The 25,983-nt window shown below is 40.2% G+C and overlaps 2 protein-coding genes and 1 long non-coding RNA gene across 3 annotated transcripts in view; 2 read left to right on the top strand and 1 right to left on the bottom strand.

Moving 5' to 3' along the window:
* The window catches only part of LOC127370381 (major intrinsically disordered NOTCH2-binding receptor 1-like), a 19,521-nt gene extending 16,217 nt beyond the window's left edge, over positions 1 to 3,304 (bottom strand). The window contains exon 1 of the mRNA XM_051412392.1: positions 3,214 to 3,304. The gene's annotated coding sequence lies outside the window, so the exon portion shown is untranslated. The remainder of the gene's footprint in view (positions 1 to 3,213) is intronic.
* Positions 1 to 25,983, top strand: part of LOC127370398 (uncharacterized) — a 143,636-nt gene that overhangs the window by 98,435 nt on the left and 19,218 nt on the right. The gene's annotated exons all lie outside the window — the stretch shown is intronic.
* Positions 3,074 to 25,983, top strand: ajm1 (apical junction component 1 homolog). Its single transcript, XM_051412264.1, has 2 exons — positions 3,074 to 3,323; positions 20,664 to 25,983. Exon 2 carries the CDS (start codon positions 20,718 to 20,720, stop codon positions 23,985 to 23,987), a length of 3,270 nt encoding a protein of 1,089 aa, XP_051268224.1. The 5' UTR covers positions 3,074 to 3,323; positions 20,664 to 20,717; the 3' UTR covers positions 23,988 to 25,983.

Below are 25,983 nucleotides of genomic sequence, written 5' to 3'. Positions count from 1 at the left end.
AGCGTTCTGAATTAATTGGAGCGTTTTAATGGACTTATTGGGGCAACCTGATAATAAAGAGTTGCAGTAATCCAGCCTTGAAGTAACAAATGCATGGATTAGTTTTTCTGCATCTGTCTGTGATAGTATGTGTCTAATTTTTCTAATATTACGTAAATGAAAGAAGGCAGTCCTAGAGGTCTGCTTTATGTGGGAGTTAAATGACAAATCCTGATCAAAGATAACTCCAAGATTCCTGACAGTGGTGCTAGAGGCCAAGTTAATGCCATCTAGAGTGACTATATCTTTAGACAATGAGTCTCTAAGGTTTTTGGGGCTAAGAACAAGAATTTCGGTTTTTTCTGAGTTTAACATCAGAAAATTGCAGGTCATCCAGGATTTTATGTCCTTAAGACATGTTTGTAATTTAGATAATTGATTAATTTCATTGGGTTTGATTGATAGATATAACTGCGTATCATCTGCATAACAGTGAAAGTTAATGGAGTGATTCCTAATAATGTTGCCTAAAGGGAGCATATATAAAGTAAATAGTATTGGTCCAAGTACAGAACCTTGTGGAACTCCATGACTAACTTTAGTATTTATGGAGGATTCATCGTTAACATGTACAAACTGAGAACGATCTGATAAGTATGACTTAAACCAGCTTAGGGCAGTTCCTTTAATGCCAATTTGATGCTCAAGTCTCTGTAAAAGAATATCATGGTCAATGGTGTCAAATGCAGCACTAAGATCTAATAATACAAGTACAGAGACAAGTCCATTGTCAGAAGCAGTCAGAAGGTCATTATTAACTTTAACCAGAGCTGTCTCTGTGCTATGATGAACTCTAAATCCTGACTGAAAATCCTCAAATAAACTATTGTTATGTAGAAAGTCACACAACTCTTTGGCGACTACTTTCTCCAGAATCTGAGAGAGGAACGGGAGGTTAGAAATCGGTCTATAGTTGGCTAAAACCAGTTATATCTATCAATCAAACCCAATGAAATTAATCAATTATCTAAATTACAAACATGTCTTAAGGACATAAAATCCTGGATGACCTGCAATTTTCTGATGTTAAACTCAGAAAAAAACGAAATTCTTGTTCTTGGCCCCAAAAACCTCACGGTCTAAAGATATAGTTACTCTAGATGGCATTAACTTGGCCTCTAGCACCACTGTCAGGAATCTTGGAGTTATCTTTGATCAGGATTTGTCATTTAACTCCCACATAAAGCAGACCTCTAGGACTGCCTTCTTTCATTTACGTAATATTAGAAAAATTAGACACATACTATCACAGACAGATGCAGCAAAACTAATCCATGCATTTGTTACTTCAAGGCTGGATTACTGCAACTCTTTATTATCAGGTTGCCCCAATAAGTCCATTAAAACGCTCCAATTAATTCAGAACGCTGCAGCACGAGTACTGACAGGAACTAGAAAAAGAGATCACATCTCTCCTGTACTAGCTACTCTGCATTGGCTCCCTATAAAATGTAGAATTGAATTTAAAATCCTCCTCCTCACCTATAAAGCTCTTCATGGTCAGGCCCCTTCATATCTTAAAGAGCTCATAGTACCCTATTACCCCACTAGAACATTACGTTCTCTGAATGCTGGGCTACTTGTGGTTCCTATAGTCTCTAAAAGTAGAACAGGAGCCAGAGCCTTCAGTTACCAAGCTCCTCTCCTGTGGAACCAGCTTCCAGTTGTGGTTCGGGAGGCAGACACCCTCACCACATTCAAGAGTAGGCTTAAGACATTCCTCTTTGATAAAGCTTATAGTTAGGGCTGGATCAGGTGAGTCCTGAACCATCCCTTAGTTATGCTGCTATAGGCCTAGACTATCGGGGGATTTCCCATGGTGCACTGAGCTACTCTCTTCCTCTCTCTTTCTGCACTCATTCATGTCCCTTTAATGCATGTTACTAACTTCACTTCTTCCCCGGAGTTCTTGTGCTTTCTCGTCTCGCAGGTTCTCATGGATCCTGGTGGAGCCTCCTGCCATGGTCCTGCTTGACTGCCATTGCCAAATGTTGTTGCTGTGCACCTGTCTGTCTGTCTGTCTGGCTGTCTCTCTCTCTCTCTCTCTCACCCCAACTGGTCGAGACAGACGACCACCCACCTAGAGCCGGAGGATCTGTCCTAGGTTTCTGCCTTTTAACAGGCAGTTTTTCCTTGCCCTTGTCGCCAAGTGCTTGCTCATGGTGGTACTGTTGGGTCTCTGTAATTAATGTTAAAGAGTTCGGTCTAGACCTGCTCTATTTGAAAAGTGTCCTGAGATAACTTCTGTTATGAATTGGCGCTATACAAATAAAATTGAATTGAATTGAATTGAATAATCTGTGAAAAAATGTAAACCCTGGGAATGAGACTCAACAATCAACTATTTCTCTTGGATGTTTTTATTCAGGCCCAGTTGATTCTCGCAAATGCCAGTTTCAGCAAATGGCAAAGAGTAATTTTTTATAAAAGTTACCTACTGCGCCTTTAATCCATATCAATCCTGGTCCAGTATGCAACTTCTACAGTGTGATGTACAAACCTGAAGCCTCCAGTGCACATACACTGAGAATGGACTTAAGTAGGAGACATCTTGTGTCTTGCAGGAAAAAATTAACAACATTTGCATATTCAGAGATTCTGGAATATTTAATAAGGTAGAAGGAGTAGATGACTTCTTAAGGATTTTAATGTGGAAATTCTATTTTTCTTGTGGGAAAAAACATATCAGACACACATTATTGTTCCAAGCAGACTGTGTATAGGTTGTAGTAGATGTCTGGATGGGATCTTTAGGCAATTATCAAGACTATTGCTGATTAATTCACTGTTAATCTCTGATTGATCTGCTTCAACATACACAGTACGTGCATAAGGGCTAGGTCAAGGGGGGTCACCGTTGACAGATTCCCTCCTGATGGGAGCATGAATGTGCACAACAGATTTCCTTTATGAAAATATGTTCGTCACAGGCAAACAGATGGAGGAGGCAATCAGTCTGCTTGGCGTTGGTTTAAAGCGTGCTCCTATCAGTGCTGCAGGCGAGAGAGAGAAAGAGAGAGAGAGAGAGAGAGAGAGAGAGAGGCAGGGTGGGTTGTGGTTGCGGCCACGTACAGTAGATGTGGATGGTGCAGCGGGGTTGCGCAGCAATCCACCAACCATGTAACGTTAGGGAGGAGGAGAGTCTGACCAATAAGGCGGATATTGCAGCTTTACCTTTTGCACATGTCCGATGTCGTCATTGGGAAACCACTAACGCACTGCCTCGTATCACATCCCCGGCAAAAAAAATGGATAAGCCCAGGCTGGGAGTCAGGACTGATGCGGTAAGACATGGAGCTTTTGATTTGCAGCAGCCTACCATGTTGTCGTGCTCTGTGCACGGCTACAGGAAGGATCAGATAATACTGCAGGGCATCGCGTTGGATCGCCTTCATTTTGGTTTAATTTGACATCACTGCGACGGTCAAACTGATTGAGCCCGACACGGATTGTGCAACCCAATTTGTGCACATATCAAATGGCATCCAACCATTCGGAGCGTTTGCAAAAGCGTGTCTTTCTGTGTGTGGCTGCATGGGGGGGAGTGGGGGGTGCAGTGTCCTGCTCATTACAGTCCACTGTAGTCATTTCCCTGATGGCTGATGTTGGACTAATGTGTTCCCATCCTCGAACACTGACATCATCCTCATCAGGATTCTGGCTGTAGGCAGCAGCTCTTCATGCAGCAGCAGCAGTCAGGAGATAGTACGCAGTGCTTGCTAGCTCAGCGCGTCAATGCGACGTTTTGTTCGGACTTTGATGCATTTCTCTGCGAGCCAAGTTCATTTCATTTCTAATAAGACAGCCCCCACCAGCACTGCACTGTTGCAGTGTTACACAGGTTGCATAGGTTGTTCTTATTTAGTCATGAGAAGACCGGCAGGATAGCCTAGCTGCTGCAGAGTACAGAGGCCACAATGTGTGTGTATAGATGGATGGATAAATAGATAGATAGATAGATAGATAGATCAATTATATCCAGCTACAGTCAATTCTACAATAAAAAAAATTGTGCAACAAAAATACAAACATTTAGTTTAATTGTGTTATTTTTTTGTATTAATTGTACAATTTTAAGAACTTCTTAAATCCGTCTGCCCATTATGGAAGGAGATTAAAGCCACGTGAAAGATTTAGCTCTGAAGTCAGAGTTCTGACTTTATTCTGAGATTTAAAGTCAGAATTCCAAGCACAGAATCTTGAGGAACTCCATGACTAACTTCAGTGTAGATGGAGGATTCATCGTTAACATGTACAAACTGAGATCGATCTGATTAATTGGATTTAAACCAGCTATAAATTCTGTATTTAAACCCCAAATTCTGAACTTAAGAACTTACATTTTTCATGTGTGGCCCTAATCCTCTTACATTGCCCGACATGTTGACCATTTTCTTGCTGTGTCAAAACATACCAACCAGATAACTCCAAGTGTTCTGTTTATAATGATATGAAATATAAAACGCAGCAAAATGTCACATAAAAGCTGAACCATGTGTTCCTATAATTGTTTTTATTTCATTTACTCACCAATTTATCAACGAGCAATTTCAGTGCTATCTTTGTATTATTCATTCAATACAGTGAGACCAATAGAGAGGAGCTCTCTTTCAGCCTGCAGTACCCAGGTGGCCAAATATGGGTACAGTATGTCTCTGTAGACAAGATAGTGATGGAGTGAAACTGCAGCAGAGGCCAAACCCAACACAAATCTAATGCCTACAAACATATCAATTAGGAAGTTAGTCACTTCAAGCTATTCCTTCAGCTTTTATCCCTGTCTGTTTTCTATATTTCTTACATTTTTTGAAATATTTTTAATGCAAGACTTGCGGTAGGATAAAGGCTGTGCCATGCGAATCTCAGCCTCATTTTCTGTTCATCTGTGAATGAATCCACTGTTAAAGTAGCCTATTGTGCAGGCTCAATGACTGGTCACACGAAGGGTGTCAAAAGTAAAAAAATAAATAAAAACTTTGTGTAAATGAAGGCAAAATTCAAATCAAAGCTCCATAATGACTTGCTGAAACCAATGCAGTGGCGGCACAGGGGTTTGGTGTCGATAAATGTCTGAAAACAGTATTGTAGTTAACCAAAGAACAAAAATATAAAGTATAGGGGTAGGCACTCTTTCTTTTTTAAAGTATTTTTTGGGGGTTTTATTGCCTTTATGATAGTGACAGCTGATGACAGACAGGAAAGGGGGGCAGAGAGAAAGGGGATGACACGCAGCAAAGGGCTGCAGGTCAGATTCGAACCCTGGGCCGCTGCAGCAAGGACTCAGCCTTGGTACATCGGTAGCCAGCTCCACCCACTGAGCTAACCGGGCGCCCGGTACTCTCTAATTACATTAAAAATGAAACAAAAAGGAGTGGACTACGCATTTCACATATTTCTTCTTTAGATTTGCTCTGTGTTTAAAGCTGCAGTAGGTAACTTCTTTAGTTATAACTTTCTGTCATATTTGTTGAAACTTTCACTATATCCTGACAGTAGTACATGAGACAGATAATCAGTGAAAAAATCTGGTTCTTCTGGCTCCTTCTAGTCGTCCTAATGGGATTTGCAAGTATGCACCGGGCCTGAACATGGCCTCGATGCTGGGAATGAGACTTAAATATCTTCAAGCCTCCAACCCACAGTGTCTTTCCATCTTTCTCGCCTTTCAAAGACGACTTCTGTAGTCAAATTTAGCCACATGTTAGCGTTTTTTAAAGTTTAAAAATTTACAGGTGGGGTATTTACTGACGTAAATGTAATATCTTAGTAGAGAGAGTGAGTGTTTTCTTGCCTTTGATCAAATTTGTGAACATAGAGCAACCTTGGTATTTATATCTCCGTAGAACCTTTGATATGAACCTTTTATGGTTTCTGATCAGTTTGCTGTCTGTGCAGATGTGTTTTTGACTCTTCTTTATCCCATTCTCAGTCATTTCTATGCAGCTGAGGATTATAGCTGTCTCGACACTGCTGCATTTAAACCCTGTCTTATGGGTTTGGTTTCTTAATTTCAGCTATAATCAGCCCAATATACATGTATATACACATAAATTATGTTCGTAGAGGGTGATTTTGTTGTACACTATTCATGTACAGTGCTAATGTTCAGTGCCGAAGCAGAAAATGTGCTTGTAATGTAGCCTCCTCCACTCCCCCACACCCGCAGAGTAAGGTTGTGGAGAGGGTTAGGGTGGTAGCTTGTAGCACATCTTACTTCCTTAGGGTAAACCAGAGCTTCTGTCACAGTCCTGTCACAATAGACCTTTTTCACAGTTGTCATTTTTACATGAAATAGTAGTCATAATAGTAGTAGTAGACACTAAATAAAGTTCTGTTCCATTTAGTATATCAGAGTGAGCCAACCCTTGACAGTATATATAATGGACAGAGCTCCTAGGTCTGGGTTCGATAAAAAAACTGATACCATGCACACTAATGCAGAAATGAGCCGACTTGTGACTTGATTTATGAGCTCAGTAAACAGTTTCCTAATGAGTTTATAGTCTCAGTCTCTAGTTTCAGTCTTCTTCCATACATTATAATGTTCATTTAGTAAATGGTGATCCCATTTGGGCGACTGTGGCTCAGAGGCAGAGTGGGTCGTTCCTTAATCGGAAGGTTGTGGGTTTCGATCCCCGGCTCCTGGTGCCACATGTCGAAGTATCCAGCAAGATACTGAACCCCAAATTGCTCCCGATGCCGTGCATCGGTTGTGAGTGTGTATGAATGTTAGTTTCTGTTCGATGGACTTTGCCATCACTGAGTGAATGTGTGAAAGGGTGAATGTGGCATGTAGTGTAAAAGCGCTTTGAGTGGTCGGAAGACTAGAAAGGCGCTATACAAGTACAGGTCCATTTACCATCCATTTACCATTTAGAGTAAAATAGATGATAAAGCAGAGAATGCTTTAAGGCGTGGCTACCTTGTGACTGACAGGTAATTCTCAATGAGTCCGTCCAGCTCAACGCACCAAACTCAGATCAAACTGTCAAACTAGGCAGTGCTGATCAAATATGAATCAAGATTAGTTACTGCGTTGACTGTTTCTCACCTAAAATTGTTTCAGAAACATATTTTAGTGTACTGTTTATCTGGAATACTAGATCATGTGTGACCTGGCAACTGCTGTATGGGACTAGGAGTTGAAACTGCGCAGCCAATGAGAGCAGCTCAACAGCTCTACTCCGCTGGCTCCATCTAATTGTCATGGCGAAGACCATTCCACACCAAACTTCGGGCTTCAAAACACTATGCCAACAACCAATGGGTGATGTCACGATAGGTTTACACTTGGAGCCAACATGCACAATTAACCAATCCTAAGTCCCGCCCCTTTTTACTCTGTTGAGCAAGCCTTGTTTAGAACCTCTGTCAACTTTCTCCTTTCCTGTACTCTACTAGATAAGCCATGTACAAGGCTAATCTGTTGAAAAGACCACCACATTTTGAAGATAGTTAAACGATAAAAGTGACATTGAACGTGCTAGAGACCCGATATTATCGGCCGATATTAGGCATTTTCCAAACTATCAGTATCGGCATTTATAATGGCCGATAAATTAATATTTTAAAAAATAAAATAAAAACGGACGAAACACCCTTCAACCATGTTATGAGTGTTGGCGTTGCATAGTTTGTCCACCAGAGGGTACTCTACAACGTCCCTGTTGGCAACACTACAAACAAACCCTCCAACCAGCTGATCAGCCAGAGTCGGGCAGAGCGAACGAGTTATCGGTGAAGTGTGTTCATAGTAAGTTGGCAACTGTCACGAGACATACATTGCTTGAATAACAATTAAAAGAACATCCCCATCAGTTCTCTAAACTCAACAAGCATGACTAAATTCATGACTACCATGTCCAGTTTTGCTGCTGTTACGTGTAAGCTGAGAGTGAAACGGATTTAGCTAGTACGTTAGTTACAGTATAGTTGACTGACTGTCGGTTTAACACAGAGGTGTCAAACTCCCATTGAACCTAGCACAATGCTTTATTAAACTTTATTCACCGACAACTGTAACTCACACTGTACATTTACTGCTAGACCTGATAACTTACTGCTCTGCTGCCGTTCACCGCCCGCTCCCGCCCGCTACGCTCTCTCTCTCGCGCTCTACCATGCACACGTTACGCTCCTCTATTCCTCTTATAACACTCATTAGTCAAAATGACTTTGTCAAAAAGGAGACTAAACTTAGCAAACTAAACAGTGAGTAAACCTACTTCATGTAAAATGCTGCTTCAGACACTTTTGCTCTGTGAAAATACTGTGTCTAAGTATGGGTTAGGGTTAGGACACTTACTGTGTCTAAGTATGGGTTAGGGTTAGGACACTTACTGTGTCTAAGTATGGGTTAGGGTTAGGACACTTACTGTGTCAAAGCACGCATTTTCACAGATGCACAGATGTGAAAATGTATGTAAATTTAAAATAATTTCTAGATCTTGACAAGTTGTTTTAATTATTATTAAGTGTAAGAGAAAGTTACCCTGATATTATTGTTCAGTTCCAGGTACATGTTACTTAATGTTCTGTGGCTTTGTAGATCCACATCCACTCATCTTTAAATTGTAATGCACATGTGTAAATGAAATTAATATAATATATTGTTGAAATTGCACTTATTTTCCTTAAGAAAATTCAGGTTGTTCATAATGTTTTATGAAAAGAAAGTTTATTAAATGTGATCATTTTCAGAATGTATTTCTATTTCTTTGCAATAAAACGAAGATAACAATTAGGGGTTGTTGCTATTTATAGGTAATAATACCTTAATTTTACTGGTCCGGCCCCTGAACCAAAATGACTTTGACACCCCTGGTATATAGTTTATATTTTGCTGTTGTTATTTATCGGAACTTATAGAACTTAACAGAATAATTTTTTTCCCAGTCTTGTCCAAAGTTATATTTATGAAGCTTACCAAGTCTATTAATACAACTTAAATATATATCAGCCGATATATCGGAATATCGGATTTTTAAATCACCAAATATTTGTATCGGTATCGGCCTTAAAAATCCTTTATCGGTCGGGCTCTAGAACGTGCTCAGACACATCCACACAACATAAAAAAAATTAAACTTCTTATATATATATATATATATATCGGCAAATCTTAAGATAGCAAAACTCAAGCTAACTAGCTAGCTAATTTATATTAAAAGTTTCTTTAGTGAATGCGATGCACATTTGCAAATGGAGCTTCAGATGGAGCAAGTCCCAGCCACTAGCCACATTTGTGATGCACACAGGTCTATGGTGTTATAAGTGACTGATGTATTACATTATATTACATTACATTTATTTAGCTATTTTTACCCAAAGCGACTTAAAATTGGGGAGACAACCCAAAAATTGCAAGAATCATGCAAGTACACCAACTTTAACTAAAAATGCTGATTCAAGTACTACATTAAGAAACAATATTAGATTTTTATAAGCCAAGGTGCAGTCTGTTGAGTTTTCTGCGATGGAAGATGTGTAGTACTTTCTGTTGTCCCAGTGTCAATTAGAGATGTTCCAAAACCTGAACTTTGCGTATGGGCCGATACCGAGTACAGATCCTATACATATACGTTATAAAATGGATATTCAATTTCAATTCAATTAAATTCAATTCAATTTTATTTGTATAGTGCCAATTCATAACAGAAGTTATCTCAGGACACTTTCCAAATAGAGCAGGTCTTGACCGAACTCTTATTATAAACTTATAACATTTACAGAGACCCAACACAGTACCATCATGAGCAAGCACTTGGCGATGGGGGCAAGGAAAAACTGCCTTTTAAGAGGCAGAAACCTAGGACAGATCCTTCGGCTCTAGGTGGGTGGTCATCTGCCTCGACCAGTTGGGGTGAGAGAGAGAGAGAGAGAGAGAGAGCGAGAGCGAGAGAGAGATCTTTCCACACCGAGTTCTGTAAGAGCATCCTGCAGGTGCAGAGAAAAACACCAAATAATCTGTGCAGAGCAGAGCTCGGCCAATACCCCCTCCTACTAAAAATACAGAAAAGATCAATAAAATTTTACAATCACTTAAAATCAGTTAACCCCCAGACATACCATCACAAAGCCCTAACATACCAGGAGCTGAAACCAGAGAAGAGTCCCCTCAGCCAGCTGGTCCTGAGTAGAGGTGGGCGATATATATCGTTCGTCATTGTTGTTTTGACGATGTGCAAATTTCCATTATCGAGTATTTAAATTACTTCGCCAAAAATATTGAAACGCACGTGGAAACTCCTCACATCCACTTACTGTATAGTGCAGCAACGCCCTCTACAGCATGGCAGGATTCAGTCACACTAGCGGGCCTACGTGATCACATGACGTGATCACGTGACCTCTTGCTAGCATCCTCCTTGCAACAGTTTAGCAGCGCGTTGTGATGGTAGAGAGAAAATGCAAACACCTCCAGTCCCTGAAGCTTCCGGTACTTCAGATGATTTAGTGCCGAGACGTGAGACGTTGAGCTCTCTTAGTGCTAAAAACGCATTTGGTGGACACAAGCCCTAACTCAGACAATTCCAATCACATTTTAAAGGATATCGACTGATTATCGTTATCGCCCAAATCCCCAAAAATAACGAGATATTATTTTTTGCCCACCCCTAGTCCTGAGGCTCTCTGCAGTAACATGTCCCCAACAGCCTCAGGACAGCAACACCAACTCAATTAGACTAAACCCAATTATCAACAAGCAAAAAGAAATATATATTGAATACTGGAAAGAAACAACCTAAACACAAAGTAAATTACAATGTTATCTGACCCTAAAAAGAGAATTCACACTGGCAAATTACCTGAGCACAATAAAATGTCCTAAACTAAGAAAAATGTTGACAACATACAGACTGAGTGAACACAGCCTGGCCATAGAAAAAGGTCGCCACAGACAGAATTGGCTACCAGAAGAGGAGAGACTGCTCCCAGTGTGACAGAGGACAGGTAGAAACAGAGCTGCACTTTCTGACCTCATGCTCTAAATGTAAAACCTTAAGAGAAAAACAATTCGCAAACATTTCCCAAATATACCCTGAATTCGAATTTATATCAGACACACAGAAACTCCCCTATTTACTGGGAGAAATGCCCAAAAGTCAAATTATTGCTGCAAAATATGTCTCCTCATGCCACGAACTGAGGACAACCAGTGGAAACTCTAACTAAACTAATATATATATATATATATTATTTTCATTTTCTAACACACACTTACTATTTTATTTGTTTATTTTAATTTTTAATATATTATTTTCATTCAGTAACAGACTACTTGTTTTAACTGTAGCCTGTTACTTTACTACTGTTTTAATGACATTTTTAGTTGACACAAACTGATTAATTGATTCATTATAATTAATTACTTATTGATTGTGACTGTGATTGTGTTTGAGTCAATCATAGTTACAGTGTTACCAACAGTATAGATTATAATTAATTTATTGTAAATATTGTTTTCCTTTATTGTTATTATTATTTTTAATTCCAAACGCTTGCTTTGGAAAAATGTACAGTGTTACGTCATGCCAATAAAGCCATTTGAATTGAATTAAGAGAGACAGAGAGACATAGTGAGAGACAGACAGAAAGAGAGAGAGACAGACAGACAGACAGACCCTTATGTGTTATTATTAACAAGCGTCTACTGCTAAGCCTGTATGATTGCTATTGTTGTATGGCCTGGCTCAGGTAAACAATTGGTCAGAGCAGGGCAGGTCATGACTTTGCTATCCTGGGGAAAATAAATGGCGAATAGGGCAGGATCCTGTTTCGCAGCAAATAAGTAATGTGATATAAGATCAGTGCAGACACTTGTACTCGTTGATACCCAATACCGCATTTTAGGCACTGGCATTGGCATTGGCAAACTCTAGTGTCAGTGGGGAGCTTATTCCACCATTGTGGAGCCAGGACAGCAAACAGTTGTGATTGTTGAGTGGTAACAGTAGCAAGCCGTCTGGCAGTAGCAGAGTGTAGTAGACAGGCTAGGTTGTATGGGATTGACCATGGCAAATACCAGTGACTCAGATTCAAGCAGGTAGCTAGTGCAGGGTGCAAAGGTTACAGTAGTCTGGTTGGTCATCCAGTGTCACACCCAAGTTCCTTGCTGTCTGAGCCAGGGACATCACATAGTTCTCAATAGTAGTAGAGGGGTTATAAAAAGGATATGCCTGATTTGTAAAATCGTATCTGCAGCAGAGACTTTTGCAGTCTTTTTTCATATTTATACAGGACATTACAGGATTTCATAACATCTCTCCTGACATCATTGTTCATTGATGATTACAAGAAGGGCAGCTGACACTCAATAGCAAGAAGTGTCAATTCTTTCAGACTGATCTTGTGTTTAGGGTTTACATAATGTGTGAAATAGCAGTGCAGCAACAAAATCAAAGCTGTAAATGTAGTAGAGAACACAGGCTGTCCAACAAGTGTAGCAGAAGCATCCTGGGGCTAGTGAACTACAGTGGCAGATTTATCTCCGATGTGGCCACTATATCAGAAGCATTGATGAGACTCATGAGGCAATACTGCAAATGGATGCGGGAAACGGAGCAGGAAACAGCATTTACAGAGCTGAAGAGTCAGCAACCAGCTCACATGTAATGGCATACTTCAGTCCAGAGGCTGAGGCACAGGATGCAAGAAGCTACTCCAGTGTCATAAGGAACAATCATGAGCAAAAAACAAAAAGATGGAGCGCACAAACCTGTGCACAGTGATTCTAGGTTACCAAGGGAACTTTTATGAATTCTGTGGTTGGTTTTGCTACTCACCACCATCTTGATTTTGTCAGTTAGGGAATGATATAAAGCAATGCTGGACTGCCAACTGCTCAAACTGGGCAAATGCCCCCAGGGCCCCAGATCATTATTCATGGTGTGGCAATTCCATGGTAATTTGAATAATTGAAAATTGGTTTGGAAATGTGCCCTAAAGGGAAATTTAACCTGATGTTGGGAGGATGGGGGCTGTCAATAAAGGCAATATCTTCTTAGTGAAACTACAATTTTAACGATAGCCAGCATTAATTAAAATTGGAAGAAATGTTGCTATTGTATAGGGCCAAAATCTACTGGCATTTACAACAAAATGAATTATGGACCACACTTCTTGGGCATGATGGTTGGTGCACACATATCTGTGGCTGAATCCGAATTCTAAACACAACATAACTCTAACTCTCTTTTTCATTCATTTTTAACAAGGACATTTTCAGTGCTGTTTTCTTGGCATTAAGCTAGCCATAATACTGATATTTTATGGAACTGTGGGTAAGAAGTAATGGAATTTCAGGCCAAGATTGCAGCAAACTGCAATCCACTGGCCCAGTGTTGAAGGGATTTGAGTAAGAGAGTTTCATCATCTCAGGCTTGAAAGGCCCAATTATTTGACCCCGAACTAACAGCTTCTTTATTTGGAGTGCTATGGGTCACAGAGCACTAACAAAGCAAAGCTCACTGACTAAATTATAATGGAGCTTGCAACCCATTCTTAGCATGTGGCTAAGTATCACTGCCTTTCTTTTGGACACAGTGTATATAGTTACTCGCCTGACTCACCCTCTCAGCTGTGTGATCAGAGAGTGGGAGACTGACATATAACCTAATTTTTTCTAGGAGCAACAGAGTGGAAGACATGGTCTTTCTTTCCCCTCCTCTGACCTCACTATTAAGCGTCCTTTGCCATACATCATCTTAATACGCCTTTCTGCAAGTGTGTCATGGTCTTGGTACACCTTAATTGGAGCGTTATATCTTCCTGATACACTGGAAGCACTACATTGTCTTCATACATTTTCTGCAAGCCTTCCATAGTCTCGATACACCTAATTGCAAGTGTTACATAATCTTGATACATTACATCGCACTTTTGATGCTATTGAAAATCACACCTTCAGGATTTCCTAATACATCTTCATACACCTTACTGAATGGATTACATGACACGCCTTACAGCAAACATTGTATTGTCTCAGTATACGTTACTGCAAGTGTTACATAATCTTGATACACCTTACTGCATGCATTGTGTTGTCTTGGTACACCTTACTGCAGCTTCTCAATAAGCTTTACTTCATACTGGGGTGTAGTGTACCGTTACGCACATTCTGCCTTGTGTTTGAGAGTGGCCATATGGAACAGAAATAAAAACTTTATTTAGATGTGTTTAACTAACTAGTTGCTAAAACATATTACAACAACATATTAAACCCTTTATGGCCAATGAGCCCCCATTTAATATTTATACTGCAGTAGTTTAGTCTGTAGGGACTTGGCTTGGGAACCCGGAAGGTTGATGCTTTAAGTCCAGCACGGACCACAGTATGGAGTGTGGACTGGTAGCAAAACTGAGATATACTGAACCATGGATTTTGTGTACCCTTGACAGCGTTTGAATAATAGTTATTGCAATTTAAATTCGAGCCTCTCTCTCTCTGTCTCACCACTGACTATATATCTTAAACCTACATTCTTTCTAATGGCCAGCAGCGGGCAGATCCATTGGCTGCAAAAAAGAATGATAGTATTGAGTTTTATGGAGAAATGAGCTTACTTCTCACTTGATTTATGAGCACAGTAAACAGCTTCTAGTTTTAGCCTTCTTCCATACAGCATGATGTTCAGTTAGTAAATTATGGTCCCATTTAGAGTAAAATAGAGCATAAAGCAGGGTATGCTTTGAGGCCATGGCTACCTTGTGACTGACAAGTCAGACTGCCTCTGCAACCATTCAGTTTCCCTAACTCCATAGTCTCTTCAAGCACATATACAGCTCTGGAAAAGAGCTCAGCTCCTAAAAAATCCCCCAGTTACCTTCTGCTCTAGGTCAATAAGGTTTGCAGAGTGAGAGACCACCACACAGTCAAAATGCAAAAAACATTTTTTAGGGCATTGAGTGCCGATGGTGCAGTGTTGCAGTGCACTGAGAGCCCATAGAATAGCTCAATACCCACAGTGCACCGTAAAACAGTGCTCACTATGCTCACTGACCAGAATTAACACTACTACACATTCACTGGAGAAGTGGATGCAAGATTTCAGCTTCTCACAGGCCACCCTAAAATAAAATACTATTTTTAATCCTTTGAAACCTAGGTATTTACACGTTTATGGAATAGTCACTGCGTCCTCTCCTGGCATGCCATGTTGTCTTGTCTGCATATTAATGGTAAATGGTAAATGGAACTGTACTTGTATAACGCCTTTCTAGTCTTCCAACCACTCAAAGTGCTTTTACACTACATGCCACATTCACCCTTTAACAAACATTCACTCAGTGATAGCAAAACCCAAACAGAAACTAACTCATTCATACACATTCACACACCGATGCACAGCATCGGTAGCAATTTGGGGTTCAGTATCTTGCTCAAGGACACTTCGACATGTGGCAGGAGGAGCCAGGGATTGAAACAACAACCTTCCATTTAGTGGACGATCTGCTCTACCTCTGTGCCACAGTCAGCATTCAGAAATGGTTCAAGGAACAAAACAACAATCAGGTTCCTCTGATTTGTTCTAGCACTTCTAATGGCAATGGTATGTCGTGGTGTCCCTATGTATCTATCTATGTATGTATGTCTGAAAGCTACGTACAGACTGCGGTGACACATTTCCTGTGAAGGACAATAAAGTATCTATCTATCTATTCACAAGAATCCACTGGGCCTAAACTAAAACAACCAATTGTAAATGGTTTGTACTTATATAGCACCTTTCTAGTCTTCTGACCACACAAAGCACTTTTACACTACAGCCACATTCACCCTTTCACACACATTCACTCAGTGATTACGCAGCTTCAGGTGCAATTTGTGGTTCAGTATCTTGCTCAAAGATATTCAACTTGCAGCAGGGAGGCCGCGATGGAACCAACAACCTTCCAATTAGTGGACCATCTGCTCTACCTCTGTGCCACAGCCGGCATTCAGAAATGGTTTAAGGAACAAAACAACAATTCAAGGTGTTGAACTGGCCTCCAAATTTCCCAGATCTGAATCCAATTGAGCATCTGTGGGATGTGCTGTACAAACAAATCCGATCCATAGAGGCCACACCTCACAACTTACAGGACTTAAAGGATATGTCAGGTGCCAGATACCACGGCACACCTTCAGAGGTCTAGTGGCGTCCATGCCTCAACAGGTCAGGGCTGTTTTAGCAACAAAAAGGGGACCTACACAACATTAGGCAGGTGGTCGTAATGTTATGGCTAAGCGATGTATTTCTTGGCTCTGATTGGTTATTTGTATTCAGGCCCGGTGGATTCTTGCAAATGCCATTAGGAGTACTAGGAGGAGCCAGAGGAACCTGATATTTTCACAGATTATCCGTCTTTTGTACTAATGTCAAGATATAGTGAGTTTCAGCAAATATGACAAAAAGTTATTTTTAGAAAAGTTACTGTACCTACTGTAGCTTTCAACTATTATTAAAATTGTATTAATGTAGGCCTTTCATTGTACAATAAAGGTTAACTGACACCGCCAGCTAGTCAAACCAAGATTACATTATTCACGCAACCCACTGTGATCTCACTCAGGCTACTATTAATTATCTTTTGGTTAATAATGTTTCATATGGCTGTTAAAATACAAGCAATATTTTTTTAGACCTCAGCTGACTATTTTCCAAGTGTTTCCTTATTTTACTTTCTTACTAGCGCTGGTATTTAAAGACCTTGGAATGAGAACGGGCTGCAAGTGTTCTGGCCTGCTGGATCCATTTCCAGTCCAGTCTTGTGTTTACAGTAGGCGGACTGGAGCAAGACTTTAGTTTTGTGGTCATTAAATTTGACCTCACTGAACTGTTACTGCACTCTGACAGCTATACTCTTTAAAAAAAAATTACAAATACACTTGGCTGCAGTTGCCACAGGATTTTAGGAAGACATCAGTCATGTCAACACCATAATCATCCTCCATCTGCTCTGGTCTGAGCTTCTGCTTGACCAGTTGCTCGATCTGGGTCAGCTCCTTCTCCTGTGGTGGTCTCACACAAGTTGTAGCAGCTTGTATTTTTTATTATTATGTAAGCAGTCTTTTAATTCCTGAATCTTGGTAATTCAGCCCTTTTTCATTTCCTGCATTCATTTCTATGAATCCAGATTATGATTTTATGAGTAACAGATACCCACATTTTTTTTATTACAGCATTAGTATACATCTCGAAATGTCATTGCTTTATTAATGAGTTTTTATACTTAAGAGTACAATAGACAAATCCCACCACTCAACTGCATATTTTAAGAATGCCTGTCGCTTTTCAACTGCTGCTTTTTAATCATATGTTAAATGGATGCAGATGATGTGATCAGAGGCACCAAATGGCATCATTTATTATTCACTGCACTTCAATTCATGAGTGACTGGCACCAACTTACAGGCTTTTTACTATCTTTTGCTCATCTTTCTAGAAGTCAATATAAACTGTTGTGTATCGTGTTGTTATAACTACGCAGTAAAATCAGAAAACATAACTGGATTGTTCATACAGTCCAGCTCTGCACCGGTTCAACAAGAAGCATTTTAAACACTGACTTAAAGCTGCAGTAGTAAATAACTTTTTATCATATTTGCTGAAACTTTCACTATATCCTGACAGTAGTACACGAGACAGATAATTAGTAAAAACATGAGGTTCCTCTGGCTCCTCCTAGTTCTCCTAATGGCATTTGCAGGGATCCTGCAGGGCTGAACAAAAACAATCAATCAGAGCCCCAGGATCCAATGAATTCTTGCAAATGTCATTAGGAGCAGAGGATCCAAGTACTTTGTTGATAAATGTTATCATATTTTCCAATAGGTTCCAAGTCATTTGGTATTCATACTGCATGTATATGAGTGTGCCTATACTCCTATCTTCAGCATATATCTGATTCCTGCAGTTTTAGTGCCATCTTACATGAATGCACCTATATGTAATTAACCAAGTCTGCACTTCCCTCGACATCTTATACCAGGACCCAACAATTTCCCTCCACATCTCAATAGTAAAATAATGACTTTTAGTAATACACGAAATATATATCGGTTGATAATGTGAAATGTATATTATTGTGTATTATTCCAATAATTTCTTTAAAATTCTTATACAAAATGTTTGATAGGCTTTATATTCTATGAAATCCGAAGTATGTCTGTGGAAGAGGAAAAGCAGGTCGTCCTCTAATCGGAAGGTTGTTGGTTTGATCCCCGGCTGCTGCCGCCACATGTCGAAGTATTCTTGAGCAAGATACTGAACCACAAATTGCTCCCGATGCTGTGCATCAGTGTGTGAATGTGTATGAATGTGTTAGTTTCTGTTTGATGGACTTTGCCATCGTTGAGTGAATGTGTGTGAAAGGGTGAATGTGGCACGTAGTGTAAAAGCGCTTTGAGTGGTTGAAAGACTAGAAAGGTGCCATACAAGTACGGTTCCATTTACCAAGTCTTGTTTACTTTACTAAAAAAAACTAAATTACCATTTGGAGATTTGTTTGGGGTGGGTGCTTTTATTGCCTTTGTGATGGTGAGGGGAAAGGGGGGGCAGAGAGGGCTGATGACACGCAGCAAAGGGCCGCAGGTCAGATTTGAACCCTGGAGCAGCAAGGCCTTGGTACATGTGTCGCCAGCTCTACCCACTGAGCTAACTGGGCGCCCCTTGAACTTGGTTTTAATGTTCAAACCACTCTTAGTTTCAACTTGTCAGGAAACAATGCTGACTCACCTGGTCACATACAATCTCCTATTCCAGATGAACAGTACACTAAAATATGTTTGTGAAAAGATTTGGGGAAAGAAATAGTCAGCACAGTGACATAATCTTGACTCATATTTGATCAGCACTGCCTAGTTTGATAGTTTGATCTGAGTTTGGTGTGTTGAGCTGGACGGACTCACTGTGAATGACTCATAAGGTAGCCACGCCCGAAAGCATACCCTAAATGAACATCATGCTGTATGGAAAAAGACTGAAACTAGAGATTGAGACCATAAACTCATTAGGATCATTAGGAAACTGTTTACTGAGCTCATAAATAAAGTCAGAAGTCAGGTCATATATCCAGAAAAATCAATACTATGACACTTGTTTTTTGCAGTCCATAGAGCTGGCCATTACAAAGAATGCAGGTTTAAGACACTTCACAGACCCAGAAGATCTGTCCACTAATTATATACTATCAGTGGTCTGTAGCTTTACTGTATAGTCTTAAGAGAACACTGATACTTTCTCATCACATTACATTACATTACATACATAGAGTGAATCAGACTCAAGCCAGACTCAATTTGATGAGACAAAAGGAAAAAAAGACCTATAACTGTACTTTGACTTCACCACCAGAGATTTGTGACTTTTGTGTGATTGATACACTGGAAGCTCAATAGCACCTTTTGCGTATATTTTTTAAATATATTTTAAATCCTGCATTGTTCGTGTATGTATTTGCTTGCTAGCTGTCTTCTTTTCTTCCTTTGCAGGAATGTGTAAAAGACATTGTAGTTGCCACTTTATTGCCTGTTGTTAGAATATCCAGTGCTGTATTCCTTTATACAGATTTAGACTCATGTATTTATATTTGGCCATGTGTTTGATGCTGTTGCCATCAGTGAAGTCAAAAATCATTAGAGAAACTTATTTTAGCCCTAAAATGTCTTGTTACAGAGAAAATAATAAAAAAAAAATTAGCTGGATCTCAGAATAGTTTACCCCTTCAAACACTTATAGTAACCCCAGGAGTATTCAGTGTCTTTTGAATTTAAGAAGCTGTGAATGCTTTTCAGTCACTTTCATTTTCAGTGAAGACAGATAACATTTGCGTGGATCACCCATTTCTACATGGGCAAACTAATTTAAGTTATATGTTTCCCCACAAATGTAGAATTGAACCATGTGTCAGTTAGTAAGTCACTATTGCCCAGTCAAGGTTAGGTATGGGGGGAGAGCCTGTTGGTTTTTCACATAAAACAGATCATATCACTGACTATAGGCTGTACTACAGAAAAATCGCTCTCACAAGATTATGTGGAAATTCATTCATTTTTCTGCATAATCCTGAACATACAGGGGCGTCTGTGGCTAAGAGGAACAGCGTGTCGTCCACTAACTGGAATGTTGTTGGTTCGATCCCTGGCTCCTCCCGCCACACTTCAAAATATCCGTGAGATAGATACTGATACTGAACCCCCAATTGCTCCCTGTGAATATGTATTAATGTGTTAGTTTCTGTTCGATGGCTGACTGGATGTGAATGTGGCATGTAGTGTAAAAGCACTTAAAGTGGTCGGAAGACTAGAAAGGGGCTATACAAGTACAGGTCCATTTACAATTGAGAACTAATACTATACATTAAAAACTGACATTTGTAGATGTCATTCAAAGACATTCACGTTTACTGATTTCTAATCCCATGTAGCTTTTTTTTTTATCATCCCTTGACCACCTGAACAAAAATCCTTGTACTAAATTTATATTACATCTCTTTTTATTCCACAACCAAACCTGCCATGTTTAATATGAGCACAAATCATTTACATTTTCTAAATTTATATTTCTGCCACAGTTCTGCACAGTAAATATATATTGCCTGGATAAATGTCACTGACTGAATTTATTTTTCCCCCCCTCCAGGCAACATCAACATTAAAGCAACTTGATGGAGAAAACTAGAGGAGTCCCTTTAAGATGACACGCACAGACCCGCTTGACATACTGGTATCAACTGTGCATCAAGAGATAAAACTGGTCCCCATTTCTTCACACTACAAGACCTTGCAACCCTCCAAACAATGTGATTCTGTAAATTACAGCACACTGGAGGACAGTAAGAGCAAAGTCAATAAGAGGCACTGCCGTACCTTTGACTATAAGTCATTGGAGTACCCCAAATCACAAATGGAGTCCCCATACAGGAAGACTGATAGGCATGCAGCCAACCCAGAAGTTGCCTGGAATGCCTTGGGCCGCCAGCAGAGATATCGCTTTTCTGCTCCAGACATTTTCAGCCATAGGTTAACTCCTCAACCAATGTCTGCAGAGATGGCCAGTGAGGTAGTTGTCCCTGAACAGAAAAGAAGGACCAGGTCAAAAAGTGCCCCTCGGGTCCAGACTAGTCTCACCCCTGTGTCTTTTGAAGGGTCCTCATCTTCGGGGAGGAAGGGCAGGGAGCCCCAAAGGGCTCCAAGAGACTCTCGCTGGAGACCAGAAGTATCCCCGCGTAGGGAGTCCTCCTATGCAGCAACTAGGGCTCATATGCATGAGGTCCATCCCATTAAGTTACAGCCTCAAATGAGTGACAGCAGTAAATATTCACCTCACTATTCTGCTGATAATTCTGAGGATGGAGGGCTGGATAAACCAGCAACTAGTCCTCATGTCAGGTGTCGGGTGGACATCAAACCTGATGATGCAGCATTACATCATTCAGGACGAAAACAGGCTACACCTCAAGTGGACATACCCTGGCAAAGGCACCACAGTGGGGGGAGTAGGAGTCTGACTGTGCCACGTCATTTCTCCTACTCTAGAACACCAACTCCAACTGATTCATTAGGTACAGAGAGCAGGCAAGCTTATCAATATTCCCGCAGCATGCCAAATAGTTACATACAACCCATGGAAATTCCCTTGCAAAGAATGCCTTCATCAGGTGATTACTATGGTCGGGAACGCAGAGCTCATTCCAGTCCTAATGTGCCAACCAAGTTCTTTTATGCAGATGATCCAGGGAGATATGTTACTACTGCTCCACCTCAGCCAAGTTCTTACTTTCATGATGAACGTTACACACCAGGACAAACATATACTCCAAAGGTACAATATGTGCAAGATCCAAGGACTCGAATGGTGCATGCTGTAGCTACAAGACCTTATTATCCTGAGATGGAGACCTATCCATACTCTGTGCAGACAGGGTATCCCAAACCCTATGCAGCAAATGAACCAGGGCCATACATCATACAGACACCTCCAACAAGAATATTTTATGGGGATGATCCAAGGACTTATCAAATCCAGACTGCTCCGCCAAGGTTTTATTATTCCAGCGACATGTATGCAATGCCGCCAGAACATCATATCCCAGCAAGGGCGTATTACACGGAGGGCCGAAGACATGCTAGAGTCATTCAGGCACAAACAGATGACTGGTATGGCTCAGATGCATCTGGTTACTCCACCAATCCTGCCTCTTATGTATCTCAAGTCACTCCAACCAGAGTCCGTCAAGAGCCTGTGTTAACTCCCTGGTATGCCAACCCATGTGTAGAACCTCAAAGAATTGGCACAGATTCCAAATCTTACTCAAGGTCCTGGGACAATATTCTCAACTCTCGTGTAGAGAGGGAACAACCTCTTCCTGTACAGCGGGGTCAGAGCTATGATGATCTTCTTGAATCCAGGAAGCCTGCAGCAGCCACAGGTGACAAACCACAACCAGTGGTAGTCAATCTCTCCAGTTCACCAAGACGCTATGCAGCCTTATCAATGTCTGATAACTCACTAATTGACAAAAGCCCAACAGAGACATCAAAGAGCACTACTGGTAAACTCTGGTTTGTGACTCCTGAGATAACAATCACTGATAATGACATTCGACCAGGAAAATTTAATAAGGCTGAGGGACGGTCTGCCAGTTGGGACATTCTTGACTCCAGAAACATTGACGGTCCAGAACTGTCTCAGCGTGATTTTCAAAGCTCAACCAAAGAGAAGACACATGACAATGCCTCACTACAGCAAAGCCTTGAACAACTTGATGAGCTTCTGGCAGATCTTGTGACTGATTACAAACCACCCAGTAGAAGAGCAAGTGAGGACATTCTGGATCAACTAAAGAAGTTAATTGATGAGGAAGAAGCAGTATCTCTGTCCAGAAAGAGCTCAAGGGCAGGTGCGGATGAACCAGCACCTCTTGACAAGCAGCCGACCTCAATAAGAATGAATCCTGATGCTTTTCGAGACATGGACGGGACCAGTGATGCAATGAAGAGTGCAGATGAGTGCTCTCCAGATCAGAGCCCAGATGAGGACGATACAATGATGTGCTCTAACAACAAATGCCGGAGGACAGAGACCCTGTTCAATGCTTGCCTGTATTTTAAATCCTGTCACAGTTGCTATACTTACTACTGCTCTCGTAACTGTCGCAGGGAGGACTGGGACATTCACAAAGAAAGCTGCCTGTATGGAAGGATTGGCAGCACATGTCGTCACATCATCAAACACTGCCGGGAGACTGTTGAAGTTCACAAAGCCTTCTCCCGTATTGCCAAAGTTGGCTACCTTTCTCGAGGTAGAGGAGTTCTCTTCCTTGGTTTTCCAAACCCTGCATCATCCAGTAACTTCCTGCAGTATGGCCTGGATAGTCTACTTATGTCTCCTACATACCTGTCCCTCCGAGAGCTTGAAAGCTTCAAGGACAACCTAGGGGAGTACTGTAAGGAGCTGCAGGAAGCTGGTAAAGAGTATGACCCAAACGAATGTTTCATCTTGAATGTATCTATTGCTGTCGGTGAGCAATTACCTGATGGGCCATCACCAAGGAACCAAGCTCCAACTGTCAGAAAATATGCAAAGGTAGCACTGGCTTCCTTCAGCCCAGAGAGAAAGGTTCACAAGAAAGAGAGTGACATGGAAACGCTGATCCTCACTCCACCCCCAGGAACAGCAGATATCGACAAAGAGGGAGAGGAAGGCAGGAAGGCCAGGGAAATCTGTTTTATCAATATACAACGGGAGTTAAGGATTCGAGGGGTTTTCTTGCGCCACGAATACCCACAGGTGTATCAGCAGCTCTGTGAATTTGTGGAAAGCAACAGAAGGTTCACACCCACAACTATATATCCCATTGATAAGAGGACCGGTAAACAATTTATGTGCATGATTATGGCTGCCTCTGAGCCCAGGACTTTGGACTGGGTAGGCACGCCACATCTCCTTGATGACATTATTTAAGTGCACCCTTTGTTGTAAATATATATGTATAGAAATACATATATATTGTTACACATATTTATATATCAATCCAATTACAAACATTTGTAGATAAGTATTTTGTTATCAAGATTATATATATTCATGTCTGCTTGGTCAGTATTATTCTTTTTCAGAATATTTCCTGTCAGGTGCAGAATGAGTACAGTGCATTATTTATTTTAATCTTTTTAACAAGTACATACTTTTTATCCACCACAAGTCATTTATCTGTATCCTGGTCATTTGCTGTTACATTCCCTTTGGTAGGGATTACCTAAGCTGACATTTTGGTATTTTGATTTTTTCAAATTATTAGCAACAACTGTATGTTCTTCTAAACGTATAGCCTCTTTAAATGGGAGAGTCAATTTCTGTAAGCGAGTACAACATGACTATTTTTCATACGTGACTTTAATGGTATATCAGGCGGAAAATATTGAACATTATTTTCTTAGCTACGTAAATACTTTCTATGCAAAGTTGCTTCATGAGTTAAGTACCACATTCCTGTAGAAGGAGTTGTTTCTGTTATATATTATATTATATTATATTATACACATCTGTAAAGAAAGTTTTTGTTGAAACTGAGATAAAATGTTGGAAGTTTTGGTGGCAACGTAAATCCTCATCATAAATATGATAAAAACTTAAAAAGAGAAAGGTGTGCTACTTAAAACATCTATTTAAAAAACAGGCACACAAATCTTATTGTTGCGTATGTAGGAGTCTATACTGAGAGTTAACGTGTGAGTGTACTTTGGAGACAGGCTAAATTCAGTAGTTCTTAAATTCTACGCTGCAGAATTACTGGAGCACTACTGGACTTGAAAGTGACCTCCACAATGGATATTAAAATGGTGCCAGTTACCAGCCACACAGTAGGTGTTGGCCTGTACTGTTTAGTTTTAAACACTGTGAATAGTGAGAGTTATCTACTACAAAAACAGAACTTGGTATAATACCAAGAAATCATGCAATTTCCTATAACACTGAAGTTGATGAGTTGTATTTTTAGATATATTTACAAATAAAAATATAAGAATTAGCAGCAGGAGTTATTGTCCTTAGAACAAGGTGAGCCAGATTTGGCACAGTAGCTATACATGCTTGAAGAAGACATTAGTTGTGTATTTGTGCTGCACTAGATTTATTACGTGTGATTTATATTGTCCTTTTTTGTTTTAGCAAATCAGAACCCTTGCGTTGCTCATTGGTTGCAGAAGTTTTACAAACATATATCAATGCAACTTAGCCATGTTGCCTCATCTCTTCAGATACAGTACATTTCTTGATTTAGTTTTTTAGTGTCCTAAATCCTAAATTCCCTGCCAGCACACTGACAATGATTTGAAACTTACAGTTGAGTAGAAAAAAATCAACAGTCTAGCTGTTATGCCAATATCCAAACTATTTAAAAAAATGGTTTGACTGACACCATTTGACAAATGACTCAACATATCTGAAATAATTTGTCACTCAGTAAATGTTGAATAAGCTGTTTCCCCCCCTTATTAATCATTGTTCTTCATATCAACTTTTATCCTTGTGATATCAGCTTTCCTTAGAGTTTGTAAGACAAAGTACAGTGAAACTTGAAGCACATATATATTTGAAAATCAGTTTCATTGGGTTACACTTGTTTGGTTGACAGGACGTGTTGTACAGATTCAGTGAAAAGTTGCTGGCTGCATGTGGCGCTGTTTTCTATGCTCTGATCTCATTTTAACATGACATTGATGATAGTAATTGCTCGATGAATGGATTTGTGAAAGTGAAAACTACTATGCTGTGTAAGAAAAAATAAATGAATTTTCCATTTTTGTTAGTCATTTCAGTTAAAATAACGTGTCAAAAGCAATGAAGAAGAGACCTCACTAAAATGTCTAGTAATCTTGTATTTTTTTATACTTTCAACATATGTGTCTGAGTGTGTCTATTTATAAACCATATCTAATAAATGGAATGGGAACTCTGA

This window comes from Dicentrarchus labrax, unplaced genomic scaffold (genome assembly GCF_905237075.1).
Source record: "Dicentrarchus labrax unplaced genomic scaffold, dlabrax2021, whole genome shotgun sequence".
Lineage (NCBI taxonomy): Eukaryota > Metazoa > Chordata > Actinopteri > Moronidae > Dicentrarchus > Dicentrarchus labrax.
The sequence above is the reverse complement of the archived record's forward strand: the minus strand, read 5'-3'. Positions and strand labels throughout refer to the sequence as shown.